This window comes from Tursiops truncatus, chromosome 19 (genome assembly GCF_011762595.2).
Source record: "Tursiops truncatus isolate mTurTru1 chromosome 19, mTurTru1.mat.Y, whole genome shotgun sequence".
NCBI classification, from domain to species: Eukaryota; Metazoa; Chordata; class Mammalia; order Artiodactyla; family Delphinidae; genus Tursiops; species Tursiops truncatus.
The window spans coordinates 42,423,191-42,443,493 of NC_047052.1; the positions used below are offsets into that span (position 1 = coordinate 42,423,191).

General features: G+C 38.0%; 1 protein-coding gene across 17 annotated transcripts in view; it reads right to left on the reverse strand.

The window, feature by feature from the left end:
* Positions 1-2,748: 2,748 nt before the first annotated feature.
* The window catches only part of ZNF792 (zinc finger protein 792), a 32,091-nt gene continuing 14,536 nt past the window's right edge, over positions 2,749-20,303 (reverse strand). For 3 of the 17 annotated variants that reach the window (XM_073796470.1, XM_073796465.1, XM_073796474.1), the window contains exons 5-8: positions 12,588-12,836; positions 6,300-6,375; positions 6,063-6,163; positions 4,076-5,439 (exon numbers count right to left, since the gene is read on the reverse strand). In XM_073796470.1, coding sequence (XP_073652571.1) covers positions 5,384-5,439; positions 6,063-6,163; positions 6,300-6,375; positions 12,588-12,836 — 482 coding nt within the window. In that variant the 3' untranslated portion in view covers positions 4,076-5,383. The other 14 variants (XM_033844901.2, XM_073796472.1, XM_073796471.1 and 11 more) reach the window with 12 other exon arrangements.

Sequence of the window (20,303 nt, forward strand, 5' to 3'; positions counted from 1 at the left end):
TGTGCCACTGGGACCCGTGTTGCAGGTGCCTGCTGCCACCTGCCCCATTCCCCTCCCAGCCACAAGGGTCTGCCCCAGACAGCTGGTCCCCAGAAGGAGGTCGGTTATTGAGCCCCTGTATGAAGTTTCCCGGCAGGAAGGCACATAATTGATCTGGAGATTGGAATTTTAGAGCAGGAAAAATGACTTTCAAGGATCTGTTGTTCAAATTACTTTTCCAGTGATAATTTTATATAAGAAAAGAGAATAAGATGATATTGGCTCTAAACATTTACATCAGTCTCCGTATTGCTCAGAAAGAACGAGATTCAACCTTTGTGAATTATTGTAGTTTTGCATCTTATTGCAGAATGGTGCCTCTCTCTGTAATTTCTACGAAGAAATTAAAGGGGAAATTTAAATGTCAGAGAATAGTTTCTGCTATTTTTTAAAAGAAGAGTTGCATTCCTAAGGCCAGCCTCTAAATGTTTTAGATAGAATACAAGACAGCTTGTCATTCTGATTGCTGATTCATGGATTTGTCGGAATGCGCATGTGGATTGCATCTCTGTGAACAGTTATTTTAAATATGTCAGAATTGTCCCTAGAAGATTTCCTAAAGAAAAGCTGATTCCAATCAATTAAAAAAAAAAAAAAAAGCATGCCAGAGATAAGCAAAAATTGGAAACAAAGTTTTACTTTTATAAAACTGAGGGAGTTCCCTGGCACTCCAGTGGTTAGGACTCAGCCCTTTCGCTGGCAAGGCCTAAGTTCAATCCTTGGTCGGGGAACTAGGATCCCGCAGGCTGTGCTGCGCGGCCAAAACAAACAAAAAAGGCGATACTTCCAAGTTAGTTGTCAGACTGAGCAAATAAAAATACAGAATGTTCATTAAAAATAAAAATAAAAATGAAATAAGAGGCATGTAATGTTCTTAAATAGCTAACCCGTGTTAAGCAATTATTCTATTCTAGTACGTGTTTTAACTGAATTTTCTTATTATTCTGCAAGATAACCATATGTAGTCGCTGATATTCTTATCCCTATTTTAATGATGAGAAAACTGAGCCACTGAGATGTTTGTAAATGTCAGATCAATATCATCTATATTTTCCCTCTCAGGTGGTTTGATCTTATCCTGAAGCCACAAAGGAAGTTCTGGTTTGGGTGATATGGTCTCTTTTTTGGTTAGAATGTAGGAATGGAGGGAGGAGAATCTGTTCACAACAGAACTGTGCAGCCCAATCTTACCATCCACATGAGCCTTCCCAAAATGGAGACTTAGCCAGAAAACCTACAGAAGTGTCTGATTCTGGCTTCACTGAAGAAGTGCTGTCGTTCTGCAACCAGCTGTTTACAGCTTGGTTCACTGGGTTTAGATTTATCCGGAATCCCTCTGTTCTTCCACAAAATGTTATGTGAGGGCGGTTGTGTCATAGTTTGGAAGCTGAAATGGGGGGACAAGTTTTATTGGCCGAAGTTATGGGGAACACTAAAGCCTCCTTTTCGTCTCTCAGCTCTGAATTTTCTAGAATTTGAACCCTTCGAATAGAAGAAGCCCAAGGAAGACTGATCAGTTCTTACATTTCTGATAACATGGCCCAAGTAAGTTGTTGTTTCTCCTTGAAATATTGGAATTTTTAGATTACATAGATAATTGTCATTCATTAACCTACAGTGTTCTTCCTAATAGAGTGCCATCTAATTACCCGCTTCCTGATTCCTCCTAGTGAAACAGTGCCAAATAACTGCTTCCTCCTTATGAGATGTCCTTTTCTAATTGGTGTTCATGAATTCACTGAGCAAATTACTGAACAGGTCCTATGTGATATGTCTTTGCTGAAGGGCTGTGATGGAGCAGTGAAAATATGAAGTCCCACGAGAAAATTATTTGAGCTTCTTATGTCAGTCTCTGGTTTGGTGAGTTCGAGATACTGGCCTCATTTTTACCATACATCAGAAAATTAAACATTTTTCACAGACCTGATAAGATGGGATTTTGTATTGATTGGTCTCAGTCTTAATATGATGAGCTCACATGCTCTGTAAGGCTTTTAGGGACACATTAGAGATGTGATTGTGACATGGAAACATTGATAGCATGGTTCTTGCCAGGTGATGCCTGAGAGAGTGGTACTAGGTCAGTTTTGTTGTGGAATGGGACCTGCTGGACTTGGGTGACTTACTTTTGATTCTGAATCATCTGCATCATTATCCACTAACTGAAGAACAGACAAAGTGTGGAGTGAGGAATGTTGCATGACAATATACTAATAAGCATATTATCATAAGTAGTAGGTTAACATAGATTACCAGAACCGGGGAAACCTGGGGCATTTGGTCCAATCTCATATAAATATAAAATAATTACAAACTCTGATATTTGTATCCCTGAGATGTACTTTTATGCCATCATGAAAAATATATTTATCAATACAAGGAAAAATGCTTATGATATGATCCGACATAATGATCTTGAAGCTTGAGGAATTAACAAAGTTGTATAATATCTATTTTCTAAAATAGAGATTTTTATGCTTGAAAAAAACCCCAAACCTTTTCTCTTAAAGGGAAAATAACGTAGAGACTAATAGTTCTTGAGAATGTATTGGGGCACCTAGCAGGCAGTGTCTTTGTGTATACTCTTATTTAACAAAGAAACTTGGATTATTTTATCCATTTCCCAATAGCTCTGGAGTATTGTGGTATGCCACAATGTAACAGGAAATTTTGTCCATAGCACAGGATTCTTCTAGAACATGAAGATATTCTGCTTCATTTACTTTTGTTAAAAATTTTATTGAAGTATAGTTGATTTACAGTGTTGTGTTAATTTCTGCTATACAGCAAAGTGACTCAGTTATACATATATTCTTTTCATATTCTTTTCCATTATGATTTATCACAGGATATTTATAGTTCCCTGTGCTATACGGTAGGACCTTGTTGTTTATCCATCCTATATATAATAGTTTGCATCTGCTTCCTTTACTTCTTATATCATGAGCCACCAGCCTACTTGATTGCTGTATTATTGCTACTTTGTTACATTGGAACTCTTTATTTCCTCTCCTTTCATCTTGAAAACATTTTCTTTCTTTCTTTCTTTCTTTCTTTTTTTTTTAATTTTTGCCTGCCTCGGGTCTTAGCTATGGCTACATTTCCTTTAATTTCACCAGAAATATGTGGGTTTGCAGTTTCAGGGATCAGTGACATTCAGGGATGTGGCCATAGCCTTCGCTCAGCAGGAGTGGGAGAGTCTGGATTCTACTCAGAGGGACTTGGACAGAGATATGATGTTGGAGAACTATAGGAACTTGGTCTCTCTGGGTAAGTTTACATCTCTCAAATAAATTAGAATCTGCTCCCTGAAATACTTTCTTCGTTGTACATTTTAGGGCTGTCTTAAGAAGTGAATGTAATTTCTTCTCCCTGTTCTCAAAGTAGTTTGAGCTTTGTTAGGTTGGAACTGATGAAATGGCAGGATTAGAATCCTGGGGTGTTCTATAAATATTGACAAAGGTCAGATTTCCTGTTGTGTTTATGCCCAAAATGGTGAGCCCACCTGCAGGCAAAACAGCTAGACAAAGGTTCTGATTTGTTCCATCTGAAGAGCCTGTGCAATTTATTTAGTGGTGCATTAGATAAACATAAATTATTTAAAGCTGAAATTACATCATTTTATTTCTTCCAAAACAATTTACCTGATTTTGTAGTTAAAATTTATAATCCATGAGCTTTGCATTTAGGATTAAATGAATTATAAATATAGATGTCTCAGGAAACTTTCTTTTTTCTCTTAGAAAAATAATAATAATGTTGATAACTTGCATTGTTCTAACTGTGTACCAGTCACTATTTTAAGCTCTTTATAAACATAGTACTTCATAAGGTGATTGTGGGGGGAAAAAATCAGTTGATACAAATCAAATACAAATATAAGTAATCATTTTAGATGAGAATGCTGAAGCACAGTGAGTTTGAGTTATCCAAGGTCGCACAGCTAGTACATGGCAGAACCAGGAATTTGAACCCAGGTGCTCTGGGTCCACAGTCTTTGTTCTCAGTTACAATGTCATGCTTTCTGTCAAGACACAGAAGGTAGGTAGGTAGGTAAGTACATAGATTTCACTTAAAATAAGACCTTTCCCCTCCTATCTGGATTCTTGAATCCTCTTGCCATTCTCTTCTCTGTAGTGCTTAGCAATCATTTTGACCTTTAGTTTATTACAAATTTAACACAAGCTTAAAGTATTTTTGAATTCATCTTTTATTTCTCATTATATGGCATTCTTATCTTGTAAGCACGTCATTCCTGTTCTAAACCACATGTGATTACCTTATTGGAACAATGGAAAGAGCCCTGGATGATAGTGAAGAAAGATCAAGGGAGACAATACACAGGTGAGTAAGAGTATGTTGGGTAGAGAAGCCATCACTGCTGGAAACAGCCCATGTGGTTAGGGAGTAGGCACATCTCTGAGAGGTTGTTTGGAAGACCCTTCAAAGGCCTGAGACTTGGGGGAAAGATGAATATCTCACCAAATTTTCCAACTCTTTACCAATTTTAACATTCACTCTCATCAAATTTCCCAGTCACTTTATTAGGCTTATTCTCTTTCCCAGTATAATACTTCAGCTGTGTTTTTTTTTAATTTTTGAGTTTTATTTTGTTTATTTTTTTATACAGCAGGTTCTTATTAGTTATCCATTTTATACATATTAGTGTATATATGTCAATCCCAGCCTCCCAGTTCATCCCACCACCACCACCACCCCGGCCACTTTCCCGCCTTGGTGTCCATACATTTGTTCTCTACATCCGTGTCTCTATTTCTGCCCTGCAAACCGGTTTCAGCTGTGTTTTTAATTTGACTGCGTTCACCTCCTCTTTTGCATTTAGATTTATTTATATTTTCTGAGGTGGTGGTAACTGGACAGAGATAAGAACAAGAAGTAAGGGCTTAGGCCATCTGATTATGTAGAACATTCCAGGCAGAGTGAACAGCAAATGTAAATTCCTTGAGGTGGAAGTGAGCTTTGTGTGCTTCAGAAGCAATAGCAGAGTAAAACATAACTAATGAGGAGCGAGTAACAAGAAAAAAGGTAGAACGTTAGAAAGGGCCAGTTTATATATTTGTTAATTATCAGGAATTTGGATTATTTTCTGAAAGTGACTAGAAAGCATGATCTAATTTATGTTTTTCCAACTTTAATTTTTTTAAATGTCTATTAAATACAAGATAGAAACCAAAGAACCACATTAAAATATACAGCTTAATGAGTTATTATAAGGCAGATATCCACATAACCATCGCCCTGAGCAGAATAAAACATTTTTTTTTAAATAATTTCAGGCTTACAGAAAAGTTGCAAATTATACAAAGAATGTTCACATTCCTCTTCACTCAGAATCTGCCCTTTGGAACTCAGGGAAGGTCATGGCGGCTGGAGTCTTGCCTACAAGAAATGGGGGATAAAAAGGCTTCTGTGTTCAGGAGCCCCACAGGGTCCTCAGTTTCATTATCAGTGAATTCTTTTTGTAATAGTGTCTTTTAATAATATCTTAGTTCATTTCTCTTGTCTAGGGATTTTTTTTCTGTTTTTTGTTTTTGAAATCGGTTCCTACTGTGTGCCAGAGGGTTATAGCTCTGTGCTGAATGAAACAGGGGTTGGGCTTGCTCTTGGGGAGTGTATTAGTTGTCTACTGCTGTATGATAAACTACCACAAACTTAGTAGCTTAAAACTACACTTATTTATTATCACATAGTTCTATAGATCAGAAGTTCAGCATGTGATGGCTAAGTTGAGGTACCAGCTATGACTGCAGTTCTTTAGGGCATGGGGTCCTCTTCCCAGCTCCCTGGTTATTGGCAGAATTTATTTTCTTCTTACACTTTGCATGTGGCCCCCCTCTGTCTTCAAGCCAGCAGCTGGCAAGTCTTGTCCTTCTCACACTTTGAACGTCTCTGATTCCCCTTCTGCCCTGAGCCAAGAGGAGAGCTCTTTGAAGGGCCTTTCCAGAGAATCCAGGATAATCTCCTTATAGTAAATCAACTAGTTAGTAAACTTGATTATATACCATTTTCCATGTGATGTATCATCTTCATAGGCGTGGTGAGGGCAAAGGACATGAAGGCCAAAATGCTGTCTACCACAGGGAGGTTTGGGAGAAATAAAAATCTAACAAAGAGAAATAATTATGCAATTGAAAACAGGTCGGAATGGCAGGAATGAAGCGTTAGGACAGAAAATAAAGGCATGGACATCGTTAGACAAGTTCAGCAGTTTCCAGTATTCCTGATAAGTGACATTTTACCTTAAACATATACAGGATGAGAGAGTTACAGTCTGCAAACGACACGTGCCAAAGGATTTTTGGGAGTTGACGCCACCTGCAGATGGAACCAAAAGATGAGAAAATTTGTGACACATTCTAGGTGCTGAAGGGGGGAAGTGAGGTAAATAGGGAACAAAAGAAAGGAATTATGACTTGATATGAGGCCTGATAGGTAAGCAGAGACCATATTATTCATGGAAAGATACATGGATTCTATCCTAAGTGTAAAGAGAAACGACTGGGGGTGGGTGGCGGGGTGGGAGGAGGGGGATGAAATTTCATCTATACCAGAAGCATTTGTTAGAAATGTTGACAATATTAGTGCCCAGGAACGTCCCCTGTGTATTCTGATTCATGGGGCCTGGGATGGTCCTTGAACATCAAGTTTTGTTTGTTTGTTTTTTTTTTTTTTTTTTGCGGTACACGGGCCTCTCACTGTTGTGAACTCTCCCGTTGCAGAGCACAGGCTCCGGACGCGCAGGCTCAGCGGCCATGGCTCACGGGCCCAGCCGCTCCGCGGCATGTGGGACCTTCCCGGACCGGGGCATGAACCCGTGTCCCCTGCATCGGCAGGCGGACTTTCAACCACTGCGCCACCAGGGAAGCCCTTAGTTCATTTCTTAATGCACATCAGAGAATTCATGCAGGGGTTAAGCCCTATGGATGCAAGAAATGTGGGAAAGCCTTTAGTTGTGCCTCATACCTTGTTCAACATGAAAGGCTTCATACGGGTGAGAAACCCTATGAGTGTAAGAAGTGTAGCAAGGCCTTTAGTACTGGCTTATACCTGGTTCAGCATCAGAGAATTCATACTGGTGAGAAATCCTATGAATGTCAGGTATGTGGCAAGGCTTTTATTAGTCGCCATCAACTTACTGTGCATCAGAGGGTTCATAGTGATGAGAAACCCTATGAATGTAAGGAATGTGGAAAAACTTTTAGTCGTGCCTCATACCTTGTACAACATGGGAGAATCCATACTGGTGAGAAACGCTGTAAGTGTAAGGAATGTGGGAAGGCCTTTAGTTCTGGCTCTTACCTCATTCAGCATCAAAGAATTCATACTGGTGAGAAATCCTATGAATGTAAGGAATGTGGGAAAGCCTTTATTGTGCATGGACAACTTATTGGGCATCAGAGCGTTCATACAGGTGAGAAACCCTTTGAATGTAAGGAATGTGGAAAGACCTTTAGATATAGTTCAGCCCTTAAAGCACATCAGAGAAACCATATGGGTGTAAAGCCCTAAGAATTTAAGGAATTTAGGAAGTCCTTTTTGTATGGCTTAAACATTGTTCAGCATCAGAGAATTTGTGCTGGTGAGAAACTTTTGAATATAAAATAGAAAATATTCTCTATTTGACTGTTAGAGAAAATAGAGAAAAATATTCTCTATTTGACAGTCAAAAGTCTGTACAGCTGCAATTGATGTGCTGTTTTTATTTTCTTTTCTGGTGGAAGTTTAGGTTCAAATGGGTCCCCAGAGAATATGCACCCTCAATCTGGCCTCTAGCCCTTACAGAATGGGGACAATAGTGACAATTTGTAAAGACAGATTAAGGTCTGGGGCAAAAGAGAAACCCATTAGGCTCAATTTTCTGGACTAGAATTTGAATTGTCTCAAGCAGACCATTATGTCTCTCAGTCAAGCTGGCTATGTGAGACTTATCAGAAACATGAAAGTCCTATTGAAAAGCTTTACCGGACACCCAGTATTGTGTATTCTGGGAACTCAAATGTGTACCTTGATTTTTATCAGTAATGTCTATAACTCCAAAGGGAATAAAGGGAATAAGGTGTGTCCTGGCAAGGTTGCACGTGGTCTTAGTATATGTAGAGACACGTGATTTTGATTTATATTTTGGATATCTCTGAGGCAAGAGATTCCCAGAGTTTTTTTACCCTGATGGGGGCAATGGCCCAACAGTTTGTAATAAATGAAATGACTGGGCCATTTGTTGGCTGGGACATTTAGTGCTAAAATGACTGCCTGAAGTTCAGTCAATTGTATTGATCCATAGGTCCTAACCTTTATCAGGGTCATCCTGACTAAGGAATGAAAGTAGCAACATTCCACTGATTAAAAAAAACAATTAAAACCGTCGATTTTTATGATGGTTCATAGTGTCATTTGTACAGTTTATGAAATCACATTGCTGTTCATTCAGTTAATCCCAAGGGGCTCTCCAGGTAGCCAAAGGGTCTGGAGCAAGAGTGACCTCTTCCAGCACTATGGCATCTGGCAAGGGACTGAGGAAAGGTGATACCACCCCCTCCTGGAGGTAAAATATACCAGAGATTCCAGGTTTGGCTCCATCTTGTCTTAAGGAGGTCTCAGTAGCCATGCCAACCTTGTGGGGTACTGTTCCCATGACCTAATGCCTAATTGGCAGCTGGGTATGAAGGGTCACAGGCTCAAGGTCTGTGAGAACCTCTGTTTCCAGGAGAGCTCAGTATGTAGTCAGTCATTTTGTTTCAATGCTGTATAGCAGAGGCCAAGAGGGGCATCTTGCTTCAGAAGCTCTTGACCAACTTATGGCCATTATAGGTGGTCCAGAAACTCCAGGACACACGAGAAGAGGTTGCCGTGGCATCAACAGTGAAATAATCTTGGAGGGCACTAACAGATATGCCTGTTGATTTAAATTTGACATATTTTAGAGCCTTTGTTGGAGGGGGTCCCATTTGAGGGGAATCATCCTACCTAGTGTTAAGGGTTACATGATGATAAGGGTTATATAGCTACAGTAAATAGGATAACATGATATTGATGCAGGGATTAAAAACATAGGTCAAGGACTTCCCTGGTGGCACAGTGGTTAAGAATCTGCCTGCCAATGCAGGGGACACAGGTTCGAGCCCTGGTCTGGGAAGATCCCACATGCCGTGGAGCAACTAAGCCCATTTACCACACTACTCACACTCTAGAGCCTGTGTGCCACAGCTACTGAAGCCCATGCACCTAGAACCTGTGCTCCACAAGAGAAGCCACCACAATGAGAAGCCCACGCACTGCAACGAAGAGTAGCCCCCACTCGCCACAACTAGAGAAAGCCTGTGCCCAGCAATGAAGACCCAACGCAGCCATAAATAAATAAATAAATTAATTAATTTAAAAAAATAGGTCAATAGAACTATTCTGTTCTGAACCATTCTGAGAATCCAGAAATAGACCCAAACTTACCAAGTGATTTTTGACAAACCAACTAAATCAAGTAAATGAAGGCAGGGAAGTCTTTTCAACAAATAATACTGGAGCAATTGAACATCCATAGGCAAAAGAAATTAACATCAATCTAACCTCATGCCTTAAACAAAAATGAACTCAAGGTGGATCATGACTGAAATATAAAATATAAATGTATGAATAATTTAGTAGGAAACAGAATAAAATTGTCAGAACTGATGGCTAGGTGAAGGTGGTTTGTTTTTTTTAAACACATTAAACAAAAGAAAAGGTATCAGAAAAAGGATCTTGGTTTCCATATTTAAAAACTAGGAAAAGAGAAAAGCAAAGAAAGGAGAAGAAATAATATACTAAAGATCTAAATGGAAATCAATGAAGTAAACAAAATAAACTGCAGAGAAAGTCAGTGAAACCCAAAGCCTTAAAGAATAATAAAATAGGGACTTCCCTGGTGGTCCAGTGGGTAAGACTCCATGCTCCCAACGCAGGGGTCCTGGGTTCGATCCCTGGTCAGGGAACTAGATCCTGCATGCATGCTGCAACTAAGAGTTCGCATGCAGCAACTAAAGATCCCACATGCCACAATGAAGATCCCACATGCCGCAACAAAGACCTGGTGCAGCCAAAATAAATAAATAAATATCTATTTTTAAAAGCTATCAACAACAAATCTTTAAATAATAATAATAAAATAGACAAACCTCTAGCCAAGAGTTTATCAAATTAAAAAGAGTAAATACACAAATTACAATATCAGGAATGAGAGAAGAGACACCAATACAGATGTCATCATATAAGATAACCCGTATAGCCCTACACCTATTTATGAAATTAAATTTGGAATTAGAAACCTTCACACAAAGCAAACTTCAGGCATAAATGCTTCAGTGATGAATTCTACTAAACATTTAGAGAAAAAAACATACCAATTCTACACAGACTATTCCAAAAAATTGGAAAGACATGCTTTCCAACTTACTCTGTGAAGGTAACATACCAAAACCAGACAAAAGCATTACAGGAATGCTGTAGACCATAGACCAATGCTGTAGACCATAGACCAATATCCTTCATTAACATAGATGCAGAACCTGAACAAAATTTTAGCAAATCAAATCCAACAATATTAAAAAAGTAACATATCAAGAAAAAGTAATTTATACAAGAAATGCAGGGTTTGGTATATGAAAATTAATGTAAAAAAGATAAAACATACAATTGTAGTTGGGGGATCTAAGATGGTCCCCCAAATTCCTACTTTCCAGTATTCTCACTCTTGTGTAGCCCTCTTACATTTTACTAGAGTTGACCTATATGAATCATAATATAGCAAAAGTGAGGGCAAATCACCTCCATTTTAGGTTATAAAAGACACTGGTTTCCTTCTTAGTGCATTCTCTTGCTCCTGGATCACTTGCTTTATTTGAGAGTATCCATCATGATCATTCCTATGGAGACCCATGTGGCAAGGAACTGAAGCCTCCTGTCAACAGAAAAAACCTTGGAATTGAATCTTGTAGCCTCAGGCAAGTCTTCAGAGACTACAACCCCAGTAGACAGCTTGCCTGCAATTTCATAGCGGATATTGAACTCTAACTGCCTACCTAAACTGCTCCCAGATTAATGTAATTTTTCTGAAAAAAATGTAAACAAATATGTAGTGACAGACAGCAGATCAGTGGTTTCCAGCAGATGGATGAGTACAGAGGGAGATTACAAAGGGCTCAAGAAAAACCTTTAATTTCATAGGTAGAAACATGTATCAAATTTTACATGTTAAATATGCGTAGTTTAGACTTGAGTAAGGCTGGATTTTTTAAGCTAAGAGATACTTAAAACTCATCATTCATTATTTTACTACGTTTTACTATTATCCATGCTTTAAGGTTATTTATATTTAATGTATCCCCATATGGTAGAAACAGAATATGATGCTGTGCTACTACACACCTTGCCCTAATTTCACATTCACAGACATCATGTTGTATCTTGAAATTGACTGTGTGGTAAACACTACAACTCAGAGCTTGATTTATTGTTTCATGTGAAGATTTAAGAAAGTAGAGAGTATGTTAATAATTCAGATTAAACTTAAAGGTGTATTGTGTCTGTCATTTTCCATTGGGTACAGCACAGAATTGCAAGGAAATATTCTTTCAGTACTCAAAAAATTTTACCCCAGGGCTTCCCTGGTGGCGCAGTGGTGGAGAGTCCGCCTGCCGATGCAGGGGACACGGGTTTGTGCCCCGGTCCGGGAGGATCCCACATGCCGCGGAGCGGCTGGGCCCGTGAGCCATGGCTGCTGAGCCTATGCGTCCGGAGCCTGTGCTCCGCAACGGGGGGGGCCACAACAGTGAGAGGCCCGCGTACCGCAAAAAAAAAAAAAAAAGAAAAAAAAAATTTTACCCCATTAAGCAAATAAATTACTGACGTCATTGATAAATGACTGACATTCCAACAAATTTCTTTGCAGTTTCAATGTATTCCTGTTAATGAAAATAGAAATATCAACCAATGTTCATTTTAACAATAGGCAAAAGATATAAATGGACATTTCACCAAAGAAGATATATGGGTGGCAAATAAACATTAAAAAATGCTCAAAATTATGAGTCATTACAGAAATTCAAGGTAAAACCACAATGAGATTCTACTACTACATGCCTATTAGAATAGCAAACATTAAAAACACTGATTATAGCAGTTGCTGGTGAACATGTGGAAGAACTGGAACTCTTTATTCAGTGCTGGGTGAAACACATATGGTATAGCTGCTTTAGAACACAATTTGGCAGTTTGCAAAATTTTTAAATATTCACCTGCCCTGTGACAAAGGCATTGCACTCCTACATATTAACACAAGAGAAATAAAAGCATAGGCCCATATGAAGACCTGTACATTCATGGTCATAGTAGCTTAATTTGTAATAGCCAAAAACCTGTATGTCATTTAACAGAAGAAAGTGTTTAAAAATTGCGGTGCATTTGATTAAGGAATCTGGGAGGATGGTAGAGCAGGAAGCATCAGGAACCTGTCTCCCCAACTAGACAACTGTATTGACAAAATGTATCTCACATACCTATTTTGGAGCTCTGGGGTCTGTTCAAAGGCTTACAACTTCCAGACGAAAGCTGAAGACAGTAAATTGCAGTTTGGTCAATTTCAGCCCGTAGCACTGTAACAGCTACCCGTCCCCCACACACTTGCCCCATGGCTGGCAGTTCTGCATGTGTCCCTGGAGCAGCTTGCACGCAGTTGATGGGAACCTGGGTGAAACCTTGCTCTTGAAATATTGAGGACTTGTGCTCTGATCTATTGCTGCTTCTGACTGCAGAGGTGAAGACACAGAAGTGTGCAACCATTTGTGTAAACGTCATTGCATTGTTGAAAGCCCCTCCCTCTCCAGTTGAAGCAACTTCCAGGGGATTTGCACCAGCACATATTCCCCCCTTCATTTTTCTCTTTTCTCCTTTTGGAAGCCAGATTTTTAGGGCTAAGACATTTCAAAGCAATCACATATACAGAGGAATTTAGAAAGTCATGACACATGTAAAGGCACAAGCTCAGAAAAGACCCGAGAAAACCTTAAGTTTACACCTCAGGTTGATCACCAGCAGAGACAGCCTACAACAATTAAAAAAAATTTTTAAATAAAATGGCAAACCTTGCAGGGCAGAAATTGAGACACAGATGTAGAGAACAAACGTATGGACACCAAGGGGGGAAAGCGGCTGGGGGGGATGGGGTGGGTGTGGTGGTGTGATGAATTGGGCTATTGGGATTGACATGTATACACTGATGTGTATAAAATTGATGACTAATAAGAACCTGCTGTATAAAAAAATAAATTAAAAAAAAAGGCAAACCTTGGGGAAGGTGAAGAATCTGATTTCCAAAGTTACCAAATTATTAGATTCAAATGTCTAGTGTTCAACAAAAAATTACAAGCCATACAAAGAAACAGGAAAGCACAGCCCATTCAAGGGGGAAAAAAAATCACCAGAAACTGTCTCTTAAAAAGACCTGATGGCAGATCTACTAGACAAAGACTTTAAAACAACTGTCTTGTAGATAATCAAAGAACTAAAGACATGGAAATGGAAATGAAAAATGGAAATATCACCAAAGAGTGCCAGAAGAAGAAGAAAGGGGAAGAGAGATAGCTTGAAGAATTGATGACTCAAGACTTCCCAAATTTGATGAAAGATATGAATATAAACATCCCAGAGGCTCAATGAACTCCAAGAATGAACTCAGAGACCCAAATCAAGGCACATCACAATCAAACTGTCAAAAAACAGAGATAAAAAATCTTTAAAGAAATGAGGGAGCAGTGACTTGGCACATTCAAAAGATACTCGATAAAATTACCCACAGATTTTTCACCAGAAGCCTTGGAAGCCAGAAGGCAATGGGTATGTTATGTTCAAAGTGCTGAAGGGAAAAAATCTGTTAAACAAGAATCCTATATCTGGCAAAATTGTCTTTCAAATGGGAGGGAAGAATTAAGAAATTCCCAGATAAACAAAATCTAAGGGAGTTTGTTACCACCAGACCTGCCCAGCAAGAAATGCTGAAAGGAGTCCTTCATGTTGAAATAAAAGGACATTAGACTGGGCTTCCCTGGTGGCGCAGTGGTTGAGAGTCCGCCTGCCGATGCAGGGGACACGGGTTCGTGCCCCGGTCCGGGAAGATCCCACATGCCGCGGAGCGGCTAGGCCCGTGAGCCATGGCCACTGAGCCTGTGCGTCCGGAGCCTGTGCTCCGCAACGGGAGAGGCCACAACAGTGAGAGGCCTGCGTACCACAAAAAAAAAAAAAAAAAAAAAAGGACATTAGACTAACTCAAAGCTGTATGAAGGGATAAAGATCTCTGGTAAAGGTACATACGTTGGGCATTTTTTAAAACTACTATTATTGTAACTTTATAACTCCATTTTTTCATTTCTACATTATTTGAGAAACTAATGCATTAAAAAACAATTATTCTTTGTTTTTGGATATACAGTATATAAAGATGTAATTTTGTGACATCAATAACTGAAAGGGTTGGAGATGGAACTGTATAGGAGCAGAGTTTTTGTATGTTATTGAAGTTAGGCTGGTATAAATTCAAATTATAGTGTTATAATTTTAGGATGGTAACCACATGATAACTACAAAGAAGATAGCTATAGAATATACACAAAAGTAAATGGGAAGGGAATTAAAATATTCACGTTAAAAAATCAAAAACAGAAGAAGACAGTAATACAGGAAATAGGGGACAAAAAAAGCTATAAGGCATATAGAAAACAAATAGCAAATGACAGAAGTAAATCCTTTCTTATCAGTAATTACTTTAAATGTAAATGGATTAAACTCTCCAATCAAAGACAGAGATTGACAGAATGGATTTTTAAAAAATGACCCAACTAGGGCTTTACTGGTGGTGCAGTGGTTAAGAATCTGCCTGCCAATGCAGGGGACACGGGTTCAAGCCCTGGTCCGGGAAGATCCCACATGAGGCGGAGCAACTGAGCCCGTACACCACAACTACAGAGCCTTAGCTCTAGAGCCCATGAGCCAAAACTACTGAGCCTGTGACCCACAACTACTGAAGTGCACGCGCCTAGAGCCCATGCTTGGTGACAAGAGAAGCCACTGCAATGAGAAGCCCGTGCAACACAACGAAGAGTAGCCCCCACTCACCGCAACTAGAGGAACCCTGTGCAGAGCAACAAAGACCCAACACAGCCAAAAATAAATAAATTAATTAAAAAAATAAAAATGACCCAACTATATGCTGACTACAGAGACTAACTTTAGATCCAAAGACACAAGTAGGTTGAGAGTGAAAGGATGGAAAAACATATTCCATGCAAATAACTAAAGAAAGTGAGGTTGGCTATACTAATAGCAGACAAGATAGAATTTATTTAAAAAAGAAAAGTTACAAGAGCCAAAAGATATTTCATATAGCAATAAAAGGTTCTACGCAGCAAGAAGATATAACAATTATAAACATTTATGCACCTAATAACAGACCAAGAAATTATATGAAGCAAAAACTGACAGTTAAATTAAAAGAGTAAATAGACAGTTCTACAGTAATAGTTGGAGACTTTAATACTCTACTCTCAATAATGTATTGAACAACCAGACAAAAAAAATCAATAAGGAAACAGAAGACTTGACAACACAATAAATCAATTAGATCTAATAGAAATGTATGTAATACTGTACTTGACAACAGAAGAAAACACATTCTTCTCAAGTGTGCATGGGACATCTCCATAATAGACCATGTTATGCCACAAATTAAGGCTTAATTGATTTTAAAAGATAGATATTACACAAAGTATCTTCTCCAACCTCAACCAGATGAAGATAGAAATTGATAATAAGAGGTAAACTGAAAAATTCACAAATTTGTGGAAATTAAACAACATACCCTTAAACAATCAATGGAACAAAGAAGAAATCACAGAGAATGTTAGAAAATAATCAGAGATGAAAGAAAACAAAACGCACAGCACACCTAGAAAAACAATAGAGAAAAGTCAACGAGTCCAGAAGATGGTTCTTCAAAAAAGATTAACAAAATTGACAAACCTTTAGCTAGAATGACTAAAGGCATAAATTACTAAAAACAAAAATAGAAGTACAAACATTACAACTGATTCTACAGAAATAAAAAGGATTACAAAAGTACTATGAACAAGTGTATGAAAAAAAGTGGATAACTTAGATGAAATAGACAAATTCCTGGAAACACAAGATCTATCAGGACAGAGCCATGAAGAAAGAGAATATCTGAATAAAACTGTAACTACTAAGCAAAATGAATGAGAGGATTCAATGAATTCATTCATTTGAATGAGTGATCAAAAACCTCCCAACAACAAAGCTATGGACCTGAAAGCTTTATTGGTGAATTTTACCAAACATTTAAGGAAGAATTAACATTAATCCTTGTCAAAAATTTTCCAAAAACTTAAAGGATAACACATTAATTCATTTCCCTTGATATCAATGCCAGAAAAAGATACTACAAGGAAAGTATAGACCTATATCCCTTATGAATACTGATGCAAATATCCTTAGCAAAATACTAGCAGACAGAATTCAGCAGCATACTAAAAGGACTAAACACCATGTTCAAGTGGGATTTATTCCTGGAATGCAAGGATCATTCAACATATGAAAATCATCTAACACCACATTAACAGGATAAAGGGAGACAACAACTTGATCGTCTCAATTGCTGCAGAAAAAGCATTTGACAAAATTCAACACTCTTTCACAATAAAAACACTCAACAAATTAGGAATAGAAGGAAACTACCTCAACATAATAAAAGCCATGTATAAAAAACCCACAGCTAATATCATATTCAATGGTGAAGAACTAACAGCTTTTCAATCAGGAGTAAGGAAAGAATGCCCACTCTCACCATTTCTATTCCACATAGTACTGGAAGTTCTAGCCAGAGCAATTAGGCAAGAAAAAGAAATAAAAGGCATCCAAATTGGAGAAGAATAAGTAAAATTACCTTTGTTCACAGATGAAATAATCTTAAATCTAAAAAACCCTCAAGACTCCACAAAGTTACTATTAGAACTAATAAATTAATTCAACAAAGTAGGATACAAAACCAACACAGAAAAATCAGTTGCATTTCTATACACGAACAATGAACAATCTGAGTAGAAAATTACGAAAACGATTCCTTTTACAACAGCATCAATAAGAGTAAAACACTTAAGAAGTAACTTAACCAAGGAGGTAAAAACTTTATTTTAAAACCATAAAACATTACTGAAAAAAATTAAAGAAGACAAAGAAATGGAAACATATCCCACATTCATGGATTAGATGACTGAATGTTGTTAAGATGTCGATTCTACCCAAAGCAATCTAAAAATTTCATGCAATCCCTACCAAAATCCAAGTAATTTTTTTTCTGCAGAAACAAAAATCTATGCTAAAATTCATATGGATTCTCAAGGGACCCTGAATAGCTAAAACAATCTTGATAAAGAAGATCAATATTGCAGGACTCACATTTTCCAATTTCAAAACTTACTACAAAGCCACATTAATGTAAATAGTGAGGTATTGACATAAAGAAAAAAGTATAGATAAATGGAATAGAATAGAGTCCAGAAATAAACCCTCCCATATACGGTCAAATAATTTTTGACAAAATCAATCAATGGGAAAACTGAATATCCACCTGCAAAAGAACGAAGCTGGACCCTTACCTTTCACAAAAATTAACTCAAAATAGATCAAAGACCTGAATGTAAGACCCAAAACTATAAAACTCTTAGAAGAAAACATTGGAAAATTTCATAACATTGGATTTGGCAATGATTTTCTGGATATGATACCAAAGGCACAGGCAACAAAAGAAAAAAGACAACTTGGACCTCATGAAAATTTCAAACTTTTGTGTATCAAAGGACACACTATCAACATAGTAAAAAGGCAACCCACAGAATGGGAGAAATTATCTGCAAATCACAAACCTAATAAGAGATTAATATCCAGTATATAGAATTTCTAAAACTCAGCAACATCAAAACACAAACAATTCAATTCAAAAATGGAGAAAGGACCTGAATAGACATTTTCCTAAAGAAGATATACAAATGACTAGTAAGCACATGAAACAATAGTTATCATCATGAATCATTACAGAAATACAAATCAAAACAAGATACCACTTCATAGTCATCAAGATAGATACTATCCAAAACAAACAAACAAAAAACAGAAAAAACAAGTGTTAGTGATGATGTGGAAAAAGTAGAACACTTGCTGAAAATGTAAAATGGTATAGCCACTGTGGGAAACACAACACAATTTTTTTTCCTCAAAAAATAAAATATAATTACTATATGATCCAGTAATTCCACTTTCGGGTATATACCCAAAAGAATAGAAAGCAGGGTTTCAAAGAGAGATTCGTACACCCAAGTTCACAGCAGCATTAGTTACAATAACCAAAAGGTGGAAATAAATCAAGTATCCATTGAGGGATGAATGAATAAGCAAAATATGACATATACATACAATGGCATATTATTCAGCTTAAAAAGTAATGTAATTCTGAAACATGTTATAACATGGATGAAACTTAAGGACATTATGCTAAGTGAAATAAGCCAGTCACAAAAAGACAATATATAGCTCCATTTATATGCGATAACTAGAGTAGTCAAATTCCATTACAGAGAGTAGAATATTGGTTTTCAGGGGCTTGGGGAAGGGGGAAATAAGGAGTTATTGTTTAATGGGTATAGTTTCAGTTTTGCAAAATGTAAAGAACTCTGGAGATGAATAATGGTGATAGTTGCACAATATGACTGTACTTAATACCGCTGAACCGTGCACCTAACAATGGTTAAGACAGTAAATTTTATGTTGTGTATTTTATATTTTTTAATTAAAAAAAAAGCATAAAAACTGTGGTATTCATTCAACAGAGCACTACTCAGCAGTAAAAGGAATGAACTACTCATACACACAGAATGGATGATTCTCAAGATGATTATGCTATATGAAAGAAAACAGACCAAAAATAGAGTACAAATACTTTATGATTCCAATTGTATAAAATTCTAGGAAAGGCAAACAAATCTATAGTGGAAAAAAAAGGTAAATCAATGGTTTCCTTGGGATGTAGGTAATGGTTCCCTGGGGAAGGCAAGGAGGGATAGTAAAGGGGCATGAGGTAGCTTTGTGGGTGATAGATAAGTTCATTAGCATAATTGTGGTGTTGGTTCCCTGAGTGTATACATATTTTAAAACTTACCAAAGTGTATGCATTAAATACATACAGCCAATTATTCCATGAAAATTATATCTCAACAAAGCATTAAAAGAAATTGTTGCACATAAAAATCTGATCTCCTACTCATTTTGGAAAACTAGAAGATTTGGCAACCCCATATTGATTCTACTACCTCTCTCCTCATGTGTTGGCAGCAGAGATGGCTGGCTATGTCACAAATGCCTCATCCCTGGCGTACAGGATCTACCTTCTCTTAGTCCCCATTTTCCTGCCAACCCAGCAATGGCTTTGACATGAATAATGCAGAGAGCCTGCAGTATTCCACAAAACCTTTAGATAATTTGCTCTGCCGGTGACCTTAGTCATAAGGACAGAGGTCTGGAGGTCCTGAGAACTTCTGCAAATCCTGAATCCTGCACAGTCACATTTAAGGGAACATTTGTGGATGCACTTTTAGAACAGGTACATTCCCTCTTGTTTGCCAACTGGACCCAGTAAGTCTTACAGTAGGTGACACATACTGGAACATTAGACATCAAGGGCATATAACTCCTTGGCAGGGGCCAGGTAAACAGTGTCTACTCAACAGTGCTAAGGAATAGGAGGCATCCCCAGTAAACAAGGGGCCCAACTCAGGCTGCTTCCAGATGCACTGGAGGTTGCACAACCTCCCCTTCCTCAGAGTAATCGCTGATTCACAAAAATTCATGCCATTCAGACCACAACATTAGGCCCACAAAGCCCTACAAGCTTCCCTAGGATGCCTTGGGTAGCAACACAAACGAGGCCAAGTCTGGACTGAAAACTGCGCTCTGCCATCCTGCTCTTCCCTGAGGCAATAAATTTGGAGACCCCTTTGGTTTGGTAGACCTTAATTCTGTTCTCAACCCAATCCACAGTTATCAGAACACAGAAGATTAAAGGTGGCTTTATCAATAAGGCTCTTATCACCCAAACCAGAGCAATGTAAAGTAAATAGTTGTTAAGATGGGTAAGGTGGAAGCTGGATGAATCC